Here is a 14685-nt window from a genome sequence, read left to right on the forward strand (position 1 = left end):
ACAGAACAAATGCAAACATCCTTCCAAAAATATAAGCAAACAGACGAACAATAATTGGACACAAAAATACTTAGCAATTCAAAAGGAGAGGACTAGTCTCTGTGCTCAGACAGGGCTGTTGTCAGAAACAGGAGAAAACAAAAGATATGGCCTTGCTGATAAAACAAGAATAGGCTATCATAAAAAAGGAGCAATAAGAAAATCACTTTCTTAGAGGTGAAAAATGCAATTGCCAAAGTAAAACACCCAATGAAGATAATGAAGATGGTAACTAGCAGACTGTATCATGCAGTAAACCTAATTAGTGAATTAGAAGATCCTTACAGAGTATCAGTTTAAGGGCTAGGTATGGGGGCTCACACCTATAACCCAAGCACTTTGGGAGGCCAAGGCAGGAGGATTGCTTGAGGCCAAGAGTTCAAGACCAACTTGGGCAACATAGTGAGACTCTGTCTCCACAAAAAAATTTAAAAGTTACCTGGACATAGTGGTGCATACCTGTACTCCCAGCTACTCTGGTGGCTGAGGTGGGAGGATTTGCTTGAACCCAGGAGTTCAGTGCTACAGTGAGCTATACACTTGATCTTAGCCAAAAGGCTGAGAAGCAATGCTGCAGTGAGTTATAATAGGGCCACTGCATTCCAGCCTGGATGACAGAGTGAGACTCTTTAAAAAAAAAGAAAAGAGTATCAGCTTAAGAAATTCTCCCTAGGGGCTGGACACGGTGGCTCATGCCTGTAATCCCAGCACTTTGGGAGGCCAAGGCGGTTGAATCGCCTGAGGTCAGGAGTTCGAGACCAGTCTGGCCAACATGGTGAAAGCCTGTCTCTACTAAAAATACAAAATTAGCTGGGCATGGTGGCATGCCTGTAATCCCAGCTACTTGGGAGGCTGAGGCAGGAGAATCACTTGAACCTGGGAGGCGGAGGTTACAATGAGCCGAGATGGTGCCATTGCACTCTGGCCTGGGCAACAGGAGCGAAACTCCATCTTAAAAAAAAAACACAAAACCTGAAAAACTGAGGCAGAAAACAGTTGTCCAATAATGATTCCCCTCAAACAGCACTGAATCCATATAATCTGAAAGATGATTTCTATCATACCTTCAAGGAATAGATCATTTCTATGCTAGAAAAGATGCAAAATTTCTCCATTTATTTTCATAACATTGATGGTAAAACCTGTCACAAACTACACATGGGCCAGGCATCACAGCTCACACCTGTGATCCCAACACCTTGGGAGTCTGAGGTGGAAGGGTCGCTTGAGCCCAGGAGTTCGAGACCAGCCTGGGCAGCAAAGTGAGACCCTATCTCTACAAAAAAAAAAGAAAATTTTTTTAAGTAGATGGGGACAGTGGTATGCACCTATAGTCCCAACTCACCAAGAGACTGAGGTGGGAAGATACCTGAGTCCAGGACTTCAAGGCTGCAGTGAGCTATGATCATGCCACTGCACTCCAGCCTGGGTGACAGAGGAAGACCCTGCCTAAAAAGAACCCAAAAGTCAAAACAAACAAAAATCACCATACACACAAATAATAATACCAACCAACTGTATAAATAAATATACATGCAAAATTCCAAACAACACATTACCAAATTAATGGAATAGTACATCATGACCAAAAAAAGTTCATTCTAGAAATGTGAGGATGATACCATTATTAAATCTATGACTAATACTAAGAGATTAAAAAAGAAAAACCCCTTGTTTATCTCACTAGCTGCTAAAGTGGTTTTTGATGGAAATTCAATATTTGATCATGATAAAAACAGTTACTATTCTAGTAACAAAAGGGTACGTCTACCACACGGTCTACTGAAATGAATAATAAACACTAAACTTAACACTGATATATTAGAGGCAGTTTCATTAATGACAGAACAAGATAAGGAAACTACCCTCACTGCTATTAGTTTATGTGGCTCTGGAAGTTTTACCCAATGAAAGAAAACAAGAAAATAGAAATGTGGTACAGATATTAGAAAACTCTTCCAAATGATTACTATTTAGAGACAACTATTATTTTCCAAAACTCCAAGCAAATAAAAAATAATAATATGAGAAATTAAGTCATATAAGATAAATATAACAATCAACTGTTTTCCATTAAAACAGCAATAACCAGTTTCAGAAGATGATGTGGAAAAAAGATCCCAGTTACAATAAAAACAAAATATATATTCTGCTCAGGAATAAACAAGAATACTACTGGATAAGTAGATAACCATTTGTGAAAAAATTAAAGTCTTATAACTTGTAAAGCCACATAAAACATAAAACCACAAAAGCAACAAAAAGAAATAGATTATTTTTATACTCCTGGGCTACAATTTTAACATCAAAGGTGCTAACTATGAGGAAAAAGGAGGACAGGTTAGACTACATGAAAACTGAAATGTATTATATTGTAAAAATATATTATATACCAAGATAAAAGAAAAATGACATGGCCGGGCGCAGTGGCTCACGCCTGTAATCTCAGCAATTTGGGAGGCCAATTCAGGTGGATTACCTGAGGTCAGGAGTTCCAGACCAGCCTGGCCAACATGGTGAAACCCCATCTCTACTAAATATACAATAATTAGCTGGGTGTGGTGGCAGGCACCTGTAATCCCAGCTACTCAGGAGGCTGAGGCAGGGAGAACTGCTTGAACTCGGGAGGCAGAGGCTGCGCTGAGCCAAGATCACACCACTGGACTCCAGTCTGGGCAACAGGGCGAGACTCCGTCCCCCAAAAAAAAAAAAAAAAAGAAAAATGACAAACAAATATATGACAGAGTTAATATACTTAACATACAATGAGCTTTCATGAAACCATTACATAAAGATGAAGATCTCAATAGAAAAAAACAAGGCAAGGGGTTTGGACAGGCAATTCACTAAAGAACAAAAAGATACACAAAACATGGCTTTATATTAAAAAACAAACAGTATAGCTACAATGATATTCATCATTGCAACACTGCTTATAATAGGAAGAAATTAGAAAACTAAATATTCAAAACAGAGGACTGGATAACTAAATGATAATATTCATATTATGCAGTACACTACAACCATTAAAATGATATCACTGTGAAAGGGAGATCTTGTCTGTTAAGTGACATACAGGTGGCAATCAAAATTTTTGTTTCAAAAAGCAAATGTATATATATTTTATACATTTATGTACATTTTCTCTGTAGAAAAATGTCCATTTTACTTCTGAATAATGGGATTACAGGATGATTAGTTATCTATTGCTGCCTAACAAATTATGCCAAAATTCAGTGGCTTAAACAAAAACATTCATTATCTCAGTTTCTATGGGGAAGGAATTTGGGAAGGAGCTTAGCTGGGTGGCTGGGCCTCAGGGTTTCTCATAAAGTTTCAGTCAAGATGTTGGCTGAGGCTACAGTTGTATGAAGGCTGGACTGTGGCTGAAAGATCCAATTCCAAAAAGACTCACGTACCTGTTCACAGGAGGCCTCAGTTCCTTCCGTGTGGCCCCCTTGAAAAGGCTGCTTCCTGACACGGCAGCTGGCTTCCCCCAGAACAAGATGGAGAACAAGATGGAAGCTACAGTGTCTCTTATGACCTACCCTAGAAAGGTATTTCTTATTTTTGCTACTTTCTATTTACTAGAAACAAATCACAAAGTCCAGCTGCATTCAAGGCAAGAATTACGCTCTACTTCTAGAAGGGAGGAATATCAAACAATCGTGGACATGCAATCATGTACCATTTAACAACAGGAATATGTTCTGAGAAATGTGTCGTTAGACAATTTTGTCACTGTGTGACCATCAGAAAATGTACTCACACAAACCTAGATGGGATAGCCTGCTACACACCTACGCTATATGATACACCCTATTGCTCCTAGGCTACAAAGCTGTATCACATGCTACTGTATTGAATACTGTAGGCAACTGTAACACAATGGTAAGTATTTGTGTATCTAAACATAGAAAAGGTACAGTAAAAATATGTTGTTATAATCTTATGGGGCCACCATTGTATACAAAGTCTATCATTGAGAGAAACATCATTATGCAGCCCATGACTGTATTTTGAAATACACACAGGTGACCTGTGGCATACTCAGAAAAAGATACGTAATTTATTCCTGCAGAGGAAAGTTAATTTCACAAATACACACACAGGCACACATACAGACATATAAAGAGACAACTTAGGAAGCAAAAATCCTCAATAGGCATGATATGCCAGCCACAAAAGGTAACACAATTCTGGGTTGGAATAAAAAAAAAATGGCACCCAGAACAAGTTTCATGATACTCTGTCCCACTTAGACTACATCCAGAATGTCCTGTTCACCTCCAAGTAGCACTCTTAGTAAATTCAAAGTGGAAAGTGAACAAATTAGGACTCATCACTTAGGTAAAGTTACTTCAGAGTAAAGAACAGCCTGGAGGAAACTGGAGGTGTTTGGCTTGAAAGAGAGAAGACTTGACCAGGCGTGGTGGCTCATGCCTATAATCCCAGCACTTTGGAGGCCAAGGTGGGTGGATCGCTTGAGCCCAGGAGTTTGAGACCAGCCTGGCCAACATGGCAAAACCCTGTCTCTACTACAGATACAAAAAGTATCCCAGCATGGTGGCATGCACCCATAGTCCCAGCTACTCAGGAGGCTGAGGCATGAGAATCGCTTGAACCCAGGAGGTGAAGGTTACAGTGGGCTGAGATCACACCATTGCACCCCAGCCTGGGTGACAGAATGAGACTGTCAAAAAAAAAAAAAAAAAAAAAAAAAAAAAAAAAAAAAAAAAAGGAGAGAGACTTGAGGTGGAGAAAGAACAGGAAAATCATTACCTTCAACTATATATAGGGTTGTTACGGCGAAAAGTTAAAAGACTTAAGAGGTAGAACTTGAACCAATGAGTCAGAGTCACAGGGGTGCAACGTGGCTCATTAAAAGGCAGAATTGTTTAGTAATTAGAGTTAAGAACCAGAATGTGCCACTTAGTGAATATCCCAGGTGGCAGCACGAGCAGTTCATGGTGCCTGAGGAGGCATGGTGCTTCTGCTCCCTCTAAGGGTCATGTCGAAACAGGTCCTTCCTTACTCAGACCGATGTGGCTGGAAACCAACCCTATGGCCTCTGCCAAAGCCATAGTCTTGACACCAGGGCCTAAACCATGAGGTATAAGTGAAATGTACTGTGCTTGGCATAGTACAGTGCCTGGCACATAGTACATGCTCATAAATGTTAGCTGTTACCTGTCCCATTGACTCAAAGTGTGACTGGAACCTCTCTAATATCCCTTCTAATTTCTAAGACTTTATTTAAAAAGTTAAAATCACTATAATTAGCTATTAATCCTAGTGGTTAGCTTAAGTAATAATATAAATAGTTAAGTGTAGGAATGACAAAATTCATCTTCAAAGCCATCCATGATGGTTGGACATGCTTTGGGAAACCACAAACAACAGAGGCAGTCACTTAGATAGACATATAAAAACCACAAAAATCAAAACTACACATATTCAAACAAGTCATATCCTCTCTGGTGTATGTGGTCTGCTTTCTGGAATGAAGCTATTTTAAAAAGGATACTCAAACTGGGCTACTTTACTCACTGAGAGTAAATTAAATTATGACAATTAGATTATTCACCCATGCCTGCCAACTACCCACCACAACTAAAAACTTACTTTTTGGGTGCCAGCAGCCTGGATATCCTGCCATGTTGCTACAGGTTCTGTAGCTACGTGCCATTCTGGGTAAGTTTTCGTGAGTAACTTCACAAACGTGGACTTTCCCACAGCTGCAATGCAAACAGCATGTATTGGGATGCTTCCCAAATCAGGGCTGAAGGAGAAGGCTGCTACTAAACTCTGCCACAAATGCCCAAACTCAAGGGAACAAGTATTAGTTTTCTGAATTTCAAACTCAGCAGCCATACCATTGTCAGACTGATAACAGATCAATTCATGCTAACCAGAGCCACCATAATGAATACAGCCAATAGGGAGGAAAAATTCCTTTAAGATTTAATTTGCAATTTCCATGTCTCAACTTTCCAGAGGCAGAGCATTTAATAACAATTGAAAATGTAAAAGTAGATGAAATCAGCTCCGTAAGTTCTATCACTTGAGTCACCATTCTATTTGTACTGTGACAGTGTAAAATTTCTAAGTTTTTCAAGATAAAAAACAAAAATGATTATAATCTCATTCATTCAACAAATCTAAAAAATATTCATGGAGTGCTGACTATGTGCTCAGGACTGTCAGGCACTGTGGGTGCAATGGTAAACAAAACACAGAATGGATTTTGCCCTCACAGAGCTTGTATGGGTGATAGATAGTAGACAAACACACAATTAACTACTAACAAATTTTGTTAGGTGCTAGGAAAAAATGCAGGATGGCACTAATATAGCCCAGGAGGTCAGAGAAGACTTCCTTGAAAAAATGACATCTGAGGTAAGACCTAAAAGATGACAATTCATGCAAAGGGAGTAGCATATGCAAAGACCTGAAAGAGAGAAAGAACTTGACACACAACAATACAGAAGTTTGAGGCCCTAGAAGAAGCCACACAGTATGGCTACAGCATGAGCAAGTGATGGAGAAGTGGCTCAACATGGGTGTGGCCAAACAGACAGGGAGTCCAGGGCCAGGTCATACAGGGCTTTGTAGTCATGGTAAGAAGACTGAATTCTATTCTAAGGGCAATGGAAAGTTAGTGAAGATTGGTTTTAAGTAGGAAAATTATAAGACTCCTTCTCATTTTTATAAGATCACTCCACTAGCTGTGTAAGAATGGGCTGAAGCAGAAGCAGGCAGACTAGTTAGAAGATATAGCAGCTTGCCCCGAGGTGATGGCAGAGGAGTGAAAAGTAGTGGTTGTTTCGAGAAATATTTTGGAGATGAAATCAACCTAGTACCACAACATTCAAGTTATCTTTTCCCATTTATACCAATGTTTGGCCCATACCTCCATGAGCTCCAGAGACTATTCAAGAACTCTCCAGACATCTCCACTTGGGACATCCCACAAACACCTCAAAGTCAACATATTTCCTAAATGAACTAATCATCTTTCCCACCAAACTGAGCTTCCTCCTGTATCCCAGACCTCAGGGTATGAACACACCATCCACTCACTGACAGAAGTCCCTCCTCTGCCAAACCTCAGTGGTCACCAAATCCTTCTGCATTTGCTCCTAAATTTTTCATATTTGTCCTTTTCTCTCCATTCCCACCTCCATCTCAAGACCAGCCTCTTATCATCTCTTGCCTTTCTGATGCTGGCCTTGCTCTCTTCAATCCATGCTCCATACTGTGGCCAGACTGAACATGAAATAACACTGTTTACAATCTTTTGACAGCTCTCTATCGGCTAATTGGCTACAGCAAGGGCAAGCAATGGAGGAGTGGCTCAAGATGGGTGTGGCCACATGGGCAGTCCAGGGCCGGGTCACATAGGGCCTTGTGGCCATGGTAAGAGGTCTGAATTCTATTCTAAGTGCAATGGGAAGTTAGTGACATCTGAGCTAAGACCTGAATGAGCTTCATGACAAACTCCAAACTCTTTAACATGGTCTGCAAGACACAACAAGATCTGATCCCTGTGTATGCCTCTCTGGCCTCAGCTTTCCTTCAGGTAGCCTACCCTCCTGCAGGACCAAACTCCAATCATGCCATGTTCTCTTGCAAATATGACTTTGCATATGCTTTCCCATTTCCTGAAGCGCCTCCTCTCCTCACCTGACCAATTCTTACTCAATCCTCAAGGTTCTGTTTAGACGAACCTCCTATGTGAAGCCTTTCCAGATCCTGACACCTCTAAGCTGGATTAGCTAGTCCTCCTTTCTGCTTGGTTGGTATTCTGGGTGAGACTCCATCACTGCAATTGTCATTGTGTTTCTCCAGCTAGAGGATGGGGCTCCTCCAGGGTAGAAAACAAATTACAACCTAATAACCTGGCCGAATGAATAAAATACACAATCTATTACTAATTTCAGTTCCCTCTGAAACCTACATTTGTGAAAAATACAAAATAAATCTTCAGACTGTATCTGGACCTCAATCTCCTCTATCAGAAGTAATCTTTCTCAAGGGAAAGAAGGGGGGCATCCTTCCACTTATGGTTACTGATTGGGGTGCTGATGTCTCAGCATAAGAACCCACACATTTAATAGATGACATTTACTACATGCCACCCCAACTCCTCTCTGAATAGGCAGGATAAGAACAGCATGAATCTGTGGATTTGTACAGTCACGCTCATCTCTCAGTCCCCACCTCCACCTAACTTGTGTGTGCTTCTTCACATCTGTTCGATCCCTGCTCTTCCCACACTCCAATGAATAAATGCCCTCCCCTGCTCTTCCAGGCCTGTGTCTAAATCCTTTCCCCCAGCAAGCCTAAGGTGCCACTTCTTCAGGACTTCTCTAGCTCTGAATTCCTACCACACTGGTCAGGTGCGAAGTGGTTGAATGTGTATATTATCAGATACCTGTCTGCCCTGAGTAAGCCCTCGCTTAAAATATTTGGCCCAGAGGGTCAATATTTAGATTGTAGGTTGTTTAACAAGTCTAAAATATGGTCCCTGCTATTTAATAGCTAAAAAGTTATTTTAATTAATATGAAAAGATAAACGTAGCTGATTTGTTAGATGGCTGGGATTGAATAATTGTTAGAATTACTTAAATTTTTTAAAAGTTAAAAACAATTACCTTAAAAAACTGTTGCAGATGGAAAGGAAGTGCTCTGAGGTCAGACACTATTAGTTCATCTAAGAGCAGTCAGGACTCCAAGAAATTGACTCATGCAATTTAAACACATTAATTCTAGAATGCCAACACAGTTCCAATGACTGGAACAATAACATCTAATACCCAGGGTACTCTGTAACCCATGCCCCATTCCAAGGCTTCTGGAAAGCCAGTAATCACAAGGCAGCTTCAGCATACAATGACAGTAAATGGTGGTGAAAGGTCCTGAGAGCTGTGCCATCCATGTTTCTGGGCCTTGGAGAGCCTGGGTAATTCACTACAGGGCAGTATTTCTTAAACTAATTCCACTGGAACTGAGCTGTGCCAGGTACCACCCACAGATGTGGAATAATTACTTTAAAAAATAATTCAAAGTTATATGTTTTTATCAAAGCCAGACACAGTATAACTTTCTCAGTGCTGTGATACCTGATCATCACAGATTTTTTTTTTTCCCTTCTTGCTGGGGTGTTGTTTGTTTTGACAAATGTTTCAAGGTGTTCACAGGGGGTTCCTAAGAGTTGTGGTGTTTGGCTCTCCACTGCTTCAGAGGCCTCCTCCTAGTGACCAGAACACCCCTGTCTACAGAAAGCCATACTTCTTCAGCCAATCTCTTATGATATCACTATCTCAGACTTACCGCAATTTAGTTAGATCCCACCTTAGCTACTATCTTTCCTTTTGAGATGGGGGTCTCTCTCTGTCACCCAGGCTGGAGTGCAGTGGTGTGATCTTGGCTCACAGCAACCTCTGCCTCCTGGGCTCAGGTGATCTTCTCACCTCAGCCTCCTGAGTAGCTGTCCAGTATGTTTGACCTGTCCAATATATTGTTTGTTGTTTACTTATTTATTTTTGAGACGGAGTCTAGCTGTTGCCCAGGCTGGAGTGCAGTGGCACAATCTCGGCTCACTGCAACCTCTGTTTCCTGGGTTCAAGCGATTCTCCTGCCTCAGCCTCTTGAGTAGCTGGGACCACTACAGGTGTGTGCCACCATGCCCGGCTAGTTTTTGTATTTTTGGCAGATACAGGGTTTCACCATGTTGCCCAGCTTGATCTCAAACTCCTAAGTTCAAGCGATCCGCCTGCCTTGGCCTCCCAAAGTGTTGGGATTACAGGCATGAGCCACTGCGCCGGGCCACTGCTGTTATCTTTCTTTTTATTTTCTTTTCTTTTTTTTTGAGACAGAGTCTGGCTCTATTGCCCAGGCTGGAGTGCAGTGGGGTGATCTCGGCTCACTGCAACCTCCAACTCCCGGGTTCAACTGATTCTCCAGCCTCTCAGCCTCCCGAGTAACTGGGACTATAGGCACGTGCCACCACACCTGACTAATTTTTGTATTTTTAGTAGAGACAGGGTTTCGCCATGTTGGCCAGGCTGGTCTTGAACTCCTGACCTCAGGTGATCTGCCCGCCTCAGCCTCCCAAAGTGATGGGATGACAGGCGTCAGCCACATCGCCCAGCCTGTCTTCCAATATACTCTTAGTATTATGAATTTTGGAAGGTATCGGAACTTACAAGCAGCATCAAACCTTCCCTTAGGACCCTGGCCACCAGTGTTCTCTGTTGTTATATTGCCACAACTTTAAAAAAAGGTGGAAGGTACTTTCTTAAGAGTATATTACTTCAACATGTTGATTTTCATTAGCTCCACTATTCTCATTCTACAAGCTGGGACAAAGAGTTCTGTTGTTACCACTCATCTTTTCCTAAGGCATGTTTTTTTCTCCCCACAAAATTTTCTATAAACTGACAATGCCTACCATAGCTATGTAATGCTAAAATCTAGTAGCAAGATAGCATATGATGTAATACCCAAAATAACAGATCCCATTATTTTACGCCTAATACAGCTGTATTTCATAGGAGCCTATATTTATCACCTCTAGGCATTTTCATCTTCTGAACAAGATGAAAAACATGAGAAAAAAAAATCCAATTCTGAAATCTTTTACTAAAATCCAACAAAGTCAGAACATATAAAACTGTCTAATGTCTTTTTTAAAAAGTCCTTCCAAAAAAAATTGAAGTCTTTATTTCAGATACTGTATTTGATGCTGCATTCATTCACTCATTCATTCAATCAACAAATGTTTATGGAGTAGCTACTCAGAGGTAAGTATTATAACTGAAATGATGATCTAGGCTGAGAGCTTGCCTTCAAGTTATATTCCAACCCCAAGACTGAGTACCCAGGATCACACAGGCTCCAAGCTTAAAAGCATTCTAGGCAAAGTTAATAAAAATCAGTCAGCAGGCTTAAAAAAAACTTAATACATTTTACTTTGATGACTTTTTTCATGAAAAACTGTTTACGAAAAAAAAAAAAAGGCAAAAAACTTTCTCACACCTTCCTATGATCCAAACTCATCTGTTCAGCACAAAAGACCCTCACTGATCTGACATCCCCTCCTCCCCGCCTTGCCTACCAGGTGATTCAGCTTTCCACTGCCACCTTCTCTGTGAAGCCTCCTTGAACTCTCTCCAGCTCCACTTCATCTCTAGGCAGAGTTAATTACTGCCTGCTCTGGTTTACCAAAGGATTACACTGTAATTATTTGTTCACTCATCACTCCCTCCAGCTAGACTGGGAGCTCACTTTTGAAGACAGAGACTGAACCTTTGCATCCTGAGTATGAGAACAATGATGGAGGGAAGGAGGTGAGTCACAGGCACAGAGAATCCACTATACAGTATTTGAAATAAATAGGCTATTTTTTCCCAAGGATTCTTTGCCCAATCATTTATACTCAAACTAAGTTAAGACACATATTAGTGATGTGAAGTCACTAATTTTGAATGCTGGAGGAAACATGTTATTAGGGAAGCCCTCTACTGCTTTATGTTTAAGTTTCTTGATTGAAAAGTGCAAAAGAGTTTCCTCTTTTCTGGTTGGGTCTGAAAATAAGGTAAAAATGCTGAGATGACTCACTGACAGTGAGATTTCATACAGCAATCTTCTCTTCAATTTAGGCTTGTAATCGTAAGATCATCACAAGAAGATGATAATACACTGTAGGGATGAACAGTCTCAAAAGACAGGCTAGGTGTTTTATTTTTTAGATTTTCAGGGGTTCTAGGTACCAAGCTTTTGACTTTCAATCACACATCTTATATGGCTTCGTAAGTCATGCTAGATGCCATTAGTTGCTACTTCACTGATCAATTTTCCTTACATGCCGCTGTCTGCACCTTCAGGATCAGAATAATAGGACTTAGAGCAGAAGGAATACAAGAAAAGCCCCTCTAAACATACCTAATTTTGGTCAGGACAGGGGTTCACCTTCCCTGTTCAGGTTTCCTGAATGGGTGCTCTCATTCTGATTTGCTTGAGGATGTTAACCTGTGATTAGAGAAGATGATCACTCTTGATTTAAAAAGCAGTTTAATACATTCCCTGTGTGGGTACCAATGCCTAACTTCCACATGGATATCACAGCACAGGATTCAAGAATCTGGTCAGTACTGAGTACACTGGGTCAAGGCGGGGGTTAGGTGTCAGCAATACAAAGATGAACAGTACACTGAGTGGTCAAAGCCCAAGGAAGGTGGTGAATGTGCAAACAAGCTCAGCAGAACTCAAGTGCTGCAGCAGTTGTGGGTACAAAATGTTATGTCAGCCCACAGAGGAGGCAGTGACTAATTCTGTCTAGGGAGTCATCAGGGTGTGTGGGGTGATGAAGAGTAGTGGGAGATGAAAGTAAAAAGAGTCGGATTAGGTCCTCCCATTCCACTTCGCATCACCCTTTTCCTGGGCAATTGCATTTACTTCCAAGGCTTCACCAACTACCCCCCTACCCACCAGTCAACAACTTCCACATCTGAAATCTCAGCACCCATCTCCGGACTCTCTTGACTTCAGGCACATATTCCAATCCGTCTCAGAACACTTCTCTCTATGTCTCACAGGCACCTCATACAAAACATATCACTCTAACCTCCCCAGACCACCTCTTACTTTATTCCCATCCTCATGAACCTCAGTGTCACCCTCCTCTATTCCTCCTTATACCTCACCTCCAAGTGGCCACCACATCCTGTCAATCCCACTTCCAAAATCTCTCTCAAACTATCACTTCTCTGTCTCTCTAGTTCTTCTATTCAGGCCTGCATCTTTCCTCCCTCCAATTACTCCAATAGCCACAAAACTAGTGCACAGACTCAACTCTGTTTCAATTCATCTATTCATTCATCCAACAAACTGGATGCAAGGCACTATGGGTACTGCAGCAAACAAAATATACAAAGAAAGTGCCTGTTTTATGGAGCTTTCTTTCTCATCCTACACAGCTTCCTTTTTTAAATTAATCTGGTCATGGCACACACCGGCTTCAAGTGTTCAACAGCCTCCCACTGCCAACAGGATAAACTAGCATGGTCCACAAGGCTCTTCCGACATATGGCAAATCCCACCCTTCCAACCTCTTTTTCTGCCACCCTTTCACAGGTCCCTTCAACTCCAGGCACATCCAACTACTTCTCTTTCATTAAAACTGCATGTGTTAGCCAGGCGTGGTGGCACATGCCTGTAGTCTCAGCTACTTGGGAGGCTGAGGCAGGAGAATCACTTGAACCTGGGAAGCGGAGGTTACAGTGAGATGAGATCACACCACTGCACTCCAGCCTGGGTGACAGAATGAGACTCCATCTCGAAAAAAAAAAACCAAAAAAACAAAAACCAAAAAACTGCATGTGTTTCTTCAGGCTTCACCACCTTGGCACATGTTGCTTTCTATGCCTGAAACACTTTTTCCTCTTCTTCCTCTTGGGAATTCCTACCCCAGAGATTCTGGCTTTCCATGCCCAATCGCGAATCTCACCACACAGTATGTCGAGTCAGCCAGGCGCAGTGGCTAACGCCCGTAATCCCAGCACTTTGGGAGGCCGAGGCTGGTGGATCACGAGGTCAGGAGATTGAGACCATCCTGGCTAACATGGTGAAACCCCGTTTCTACTAAAAAATACAAGAAATTAGCCGGGCATGGTGGCGGGCGCCTGTAGTCCCAGCTACTCGGGAGCCTGAGGCAGGAGAATGGCGTGAACCTGGGAGGCGGAGGCTGCAGTGAGCCAAGATTGCGCCACTGCACTCCAGCCTGGGTGACAGAGCAAGACTCCGTCTCAAAAAAAAAAAAAAAAAAAAACTATGTCGAGTCTGTTTTATTTCTCCTACTTAGTTGTGAGCTCCTTGAAGGATAGGAGCTGTATCCCATTCACTGCTGTGCTCAGCATGAGAGTGGACTCTTAGTCCTCACTCAGTAAGCCTCTGTTTCATGAGAAAGCAAGGAAGAAGCAGAGAAATTTGACAAGGTTAAGAAGTAAAGGTCAGGAAAAGAGAGGGAGTTCAAACCTTATCTGATGACCTGTCCTAAGTACTTACTTTGTGATATACCCTGTTCTCTCTCTGGGATTTGAGGACAGAGCTTCCTTTAGGGGTGTGTTTCTCAAAGTACAATACAAAACATATTTAAATAATAACATAATCAGGCAAATAGCAGGACTCTCCCTTCCCATTCCTTTCAATGTTTCAGATTTGGCTGGAGAAAAACACACAGCCATGGTGACTGGTCTCACTTTAAATTCATGACCACTAACTCCAAGTGGGTCCTAAATGGTACCCAGTAATTCAACATTTCTCTTGCTTATTCACTAGAGTATTTCATGTCTTCTGTCTCTACATTCACTCTTAGCTGATGACCTTTTTTCCTATTTCACTCTGAAAACAGACACAACCAAAAGACCTTCCCAAGTTCCCACCACACCCTCTGAAGTTGGTGCTCATATATTTTGCCATCACGCCTGTTACTAGGGATGAATTGTGCTCCTAGCTAAGGCTAAATTATTTCCCACTGGGCAATAGATTCCATTCTTTCTTGCTTAAAAATCACTCCAGCAATTCTATCCTCTGTCCCGATTTACCAATTTTCCTTTCTACTAAACCACTTCTGTCAACTTA

The 14685-nt window shown here is 41.6% G+C and overlaps 1 protein-coding gene across 9 annotated transcripts in view; it reads right to left on the minus strand.

Moving 5' to 3' along the window:
* DGUOK (deoxyguanosine kinase) overlaps positions 1-14685 on the minus strand; it is a 32123-nt gene that overhangs the window by 14304 nt on the left and 3134 nt on the right. For 4 of the 9 annotated variants that reach the window (XM_054475564.2, XM_054475563.1, XM_054475566.2 and 1 more), the window contains exon 2: positions 5665-5777. The exons of 2 other annotated variants lie outside the window; for them this stretch is intronic. In XM_054475564.2, the coding sequence (XP_054331539.1) occupies positions 5665-5777 (113 nt within the window). Of the gene's footprint in view, positions 1-1384; positions 1489-3458; positions 4762-5664; positions 5779-14685 lie in introns of those variants that run through there. 3 more of the 9 variants (XM_054475568.1, XM_063648588.1, XM_054475569.2) reach the window with 3 other exon arrangements.

Source organism: Pongo pygmaeus, chromosome 12 (assembly GCF_028885625.2).
Source record: "Pongo pygmaeus isolate AG05252 chromosome 12, NHGRI_mPonPyg2-v2.0_pri, whole genome shotgun sequence".
Taxonomy (NCBI): Eukaryota; Metazoa; Chordata; class Mammalia; order Primates; family Hominidae; genus Pongo; species Pongo pygmaeus.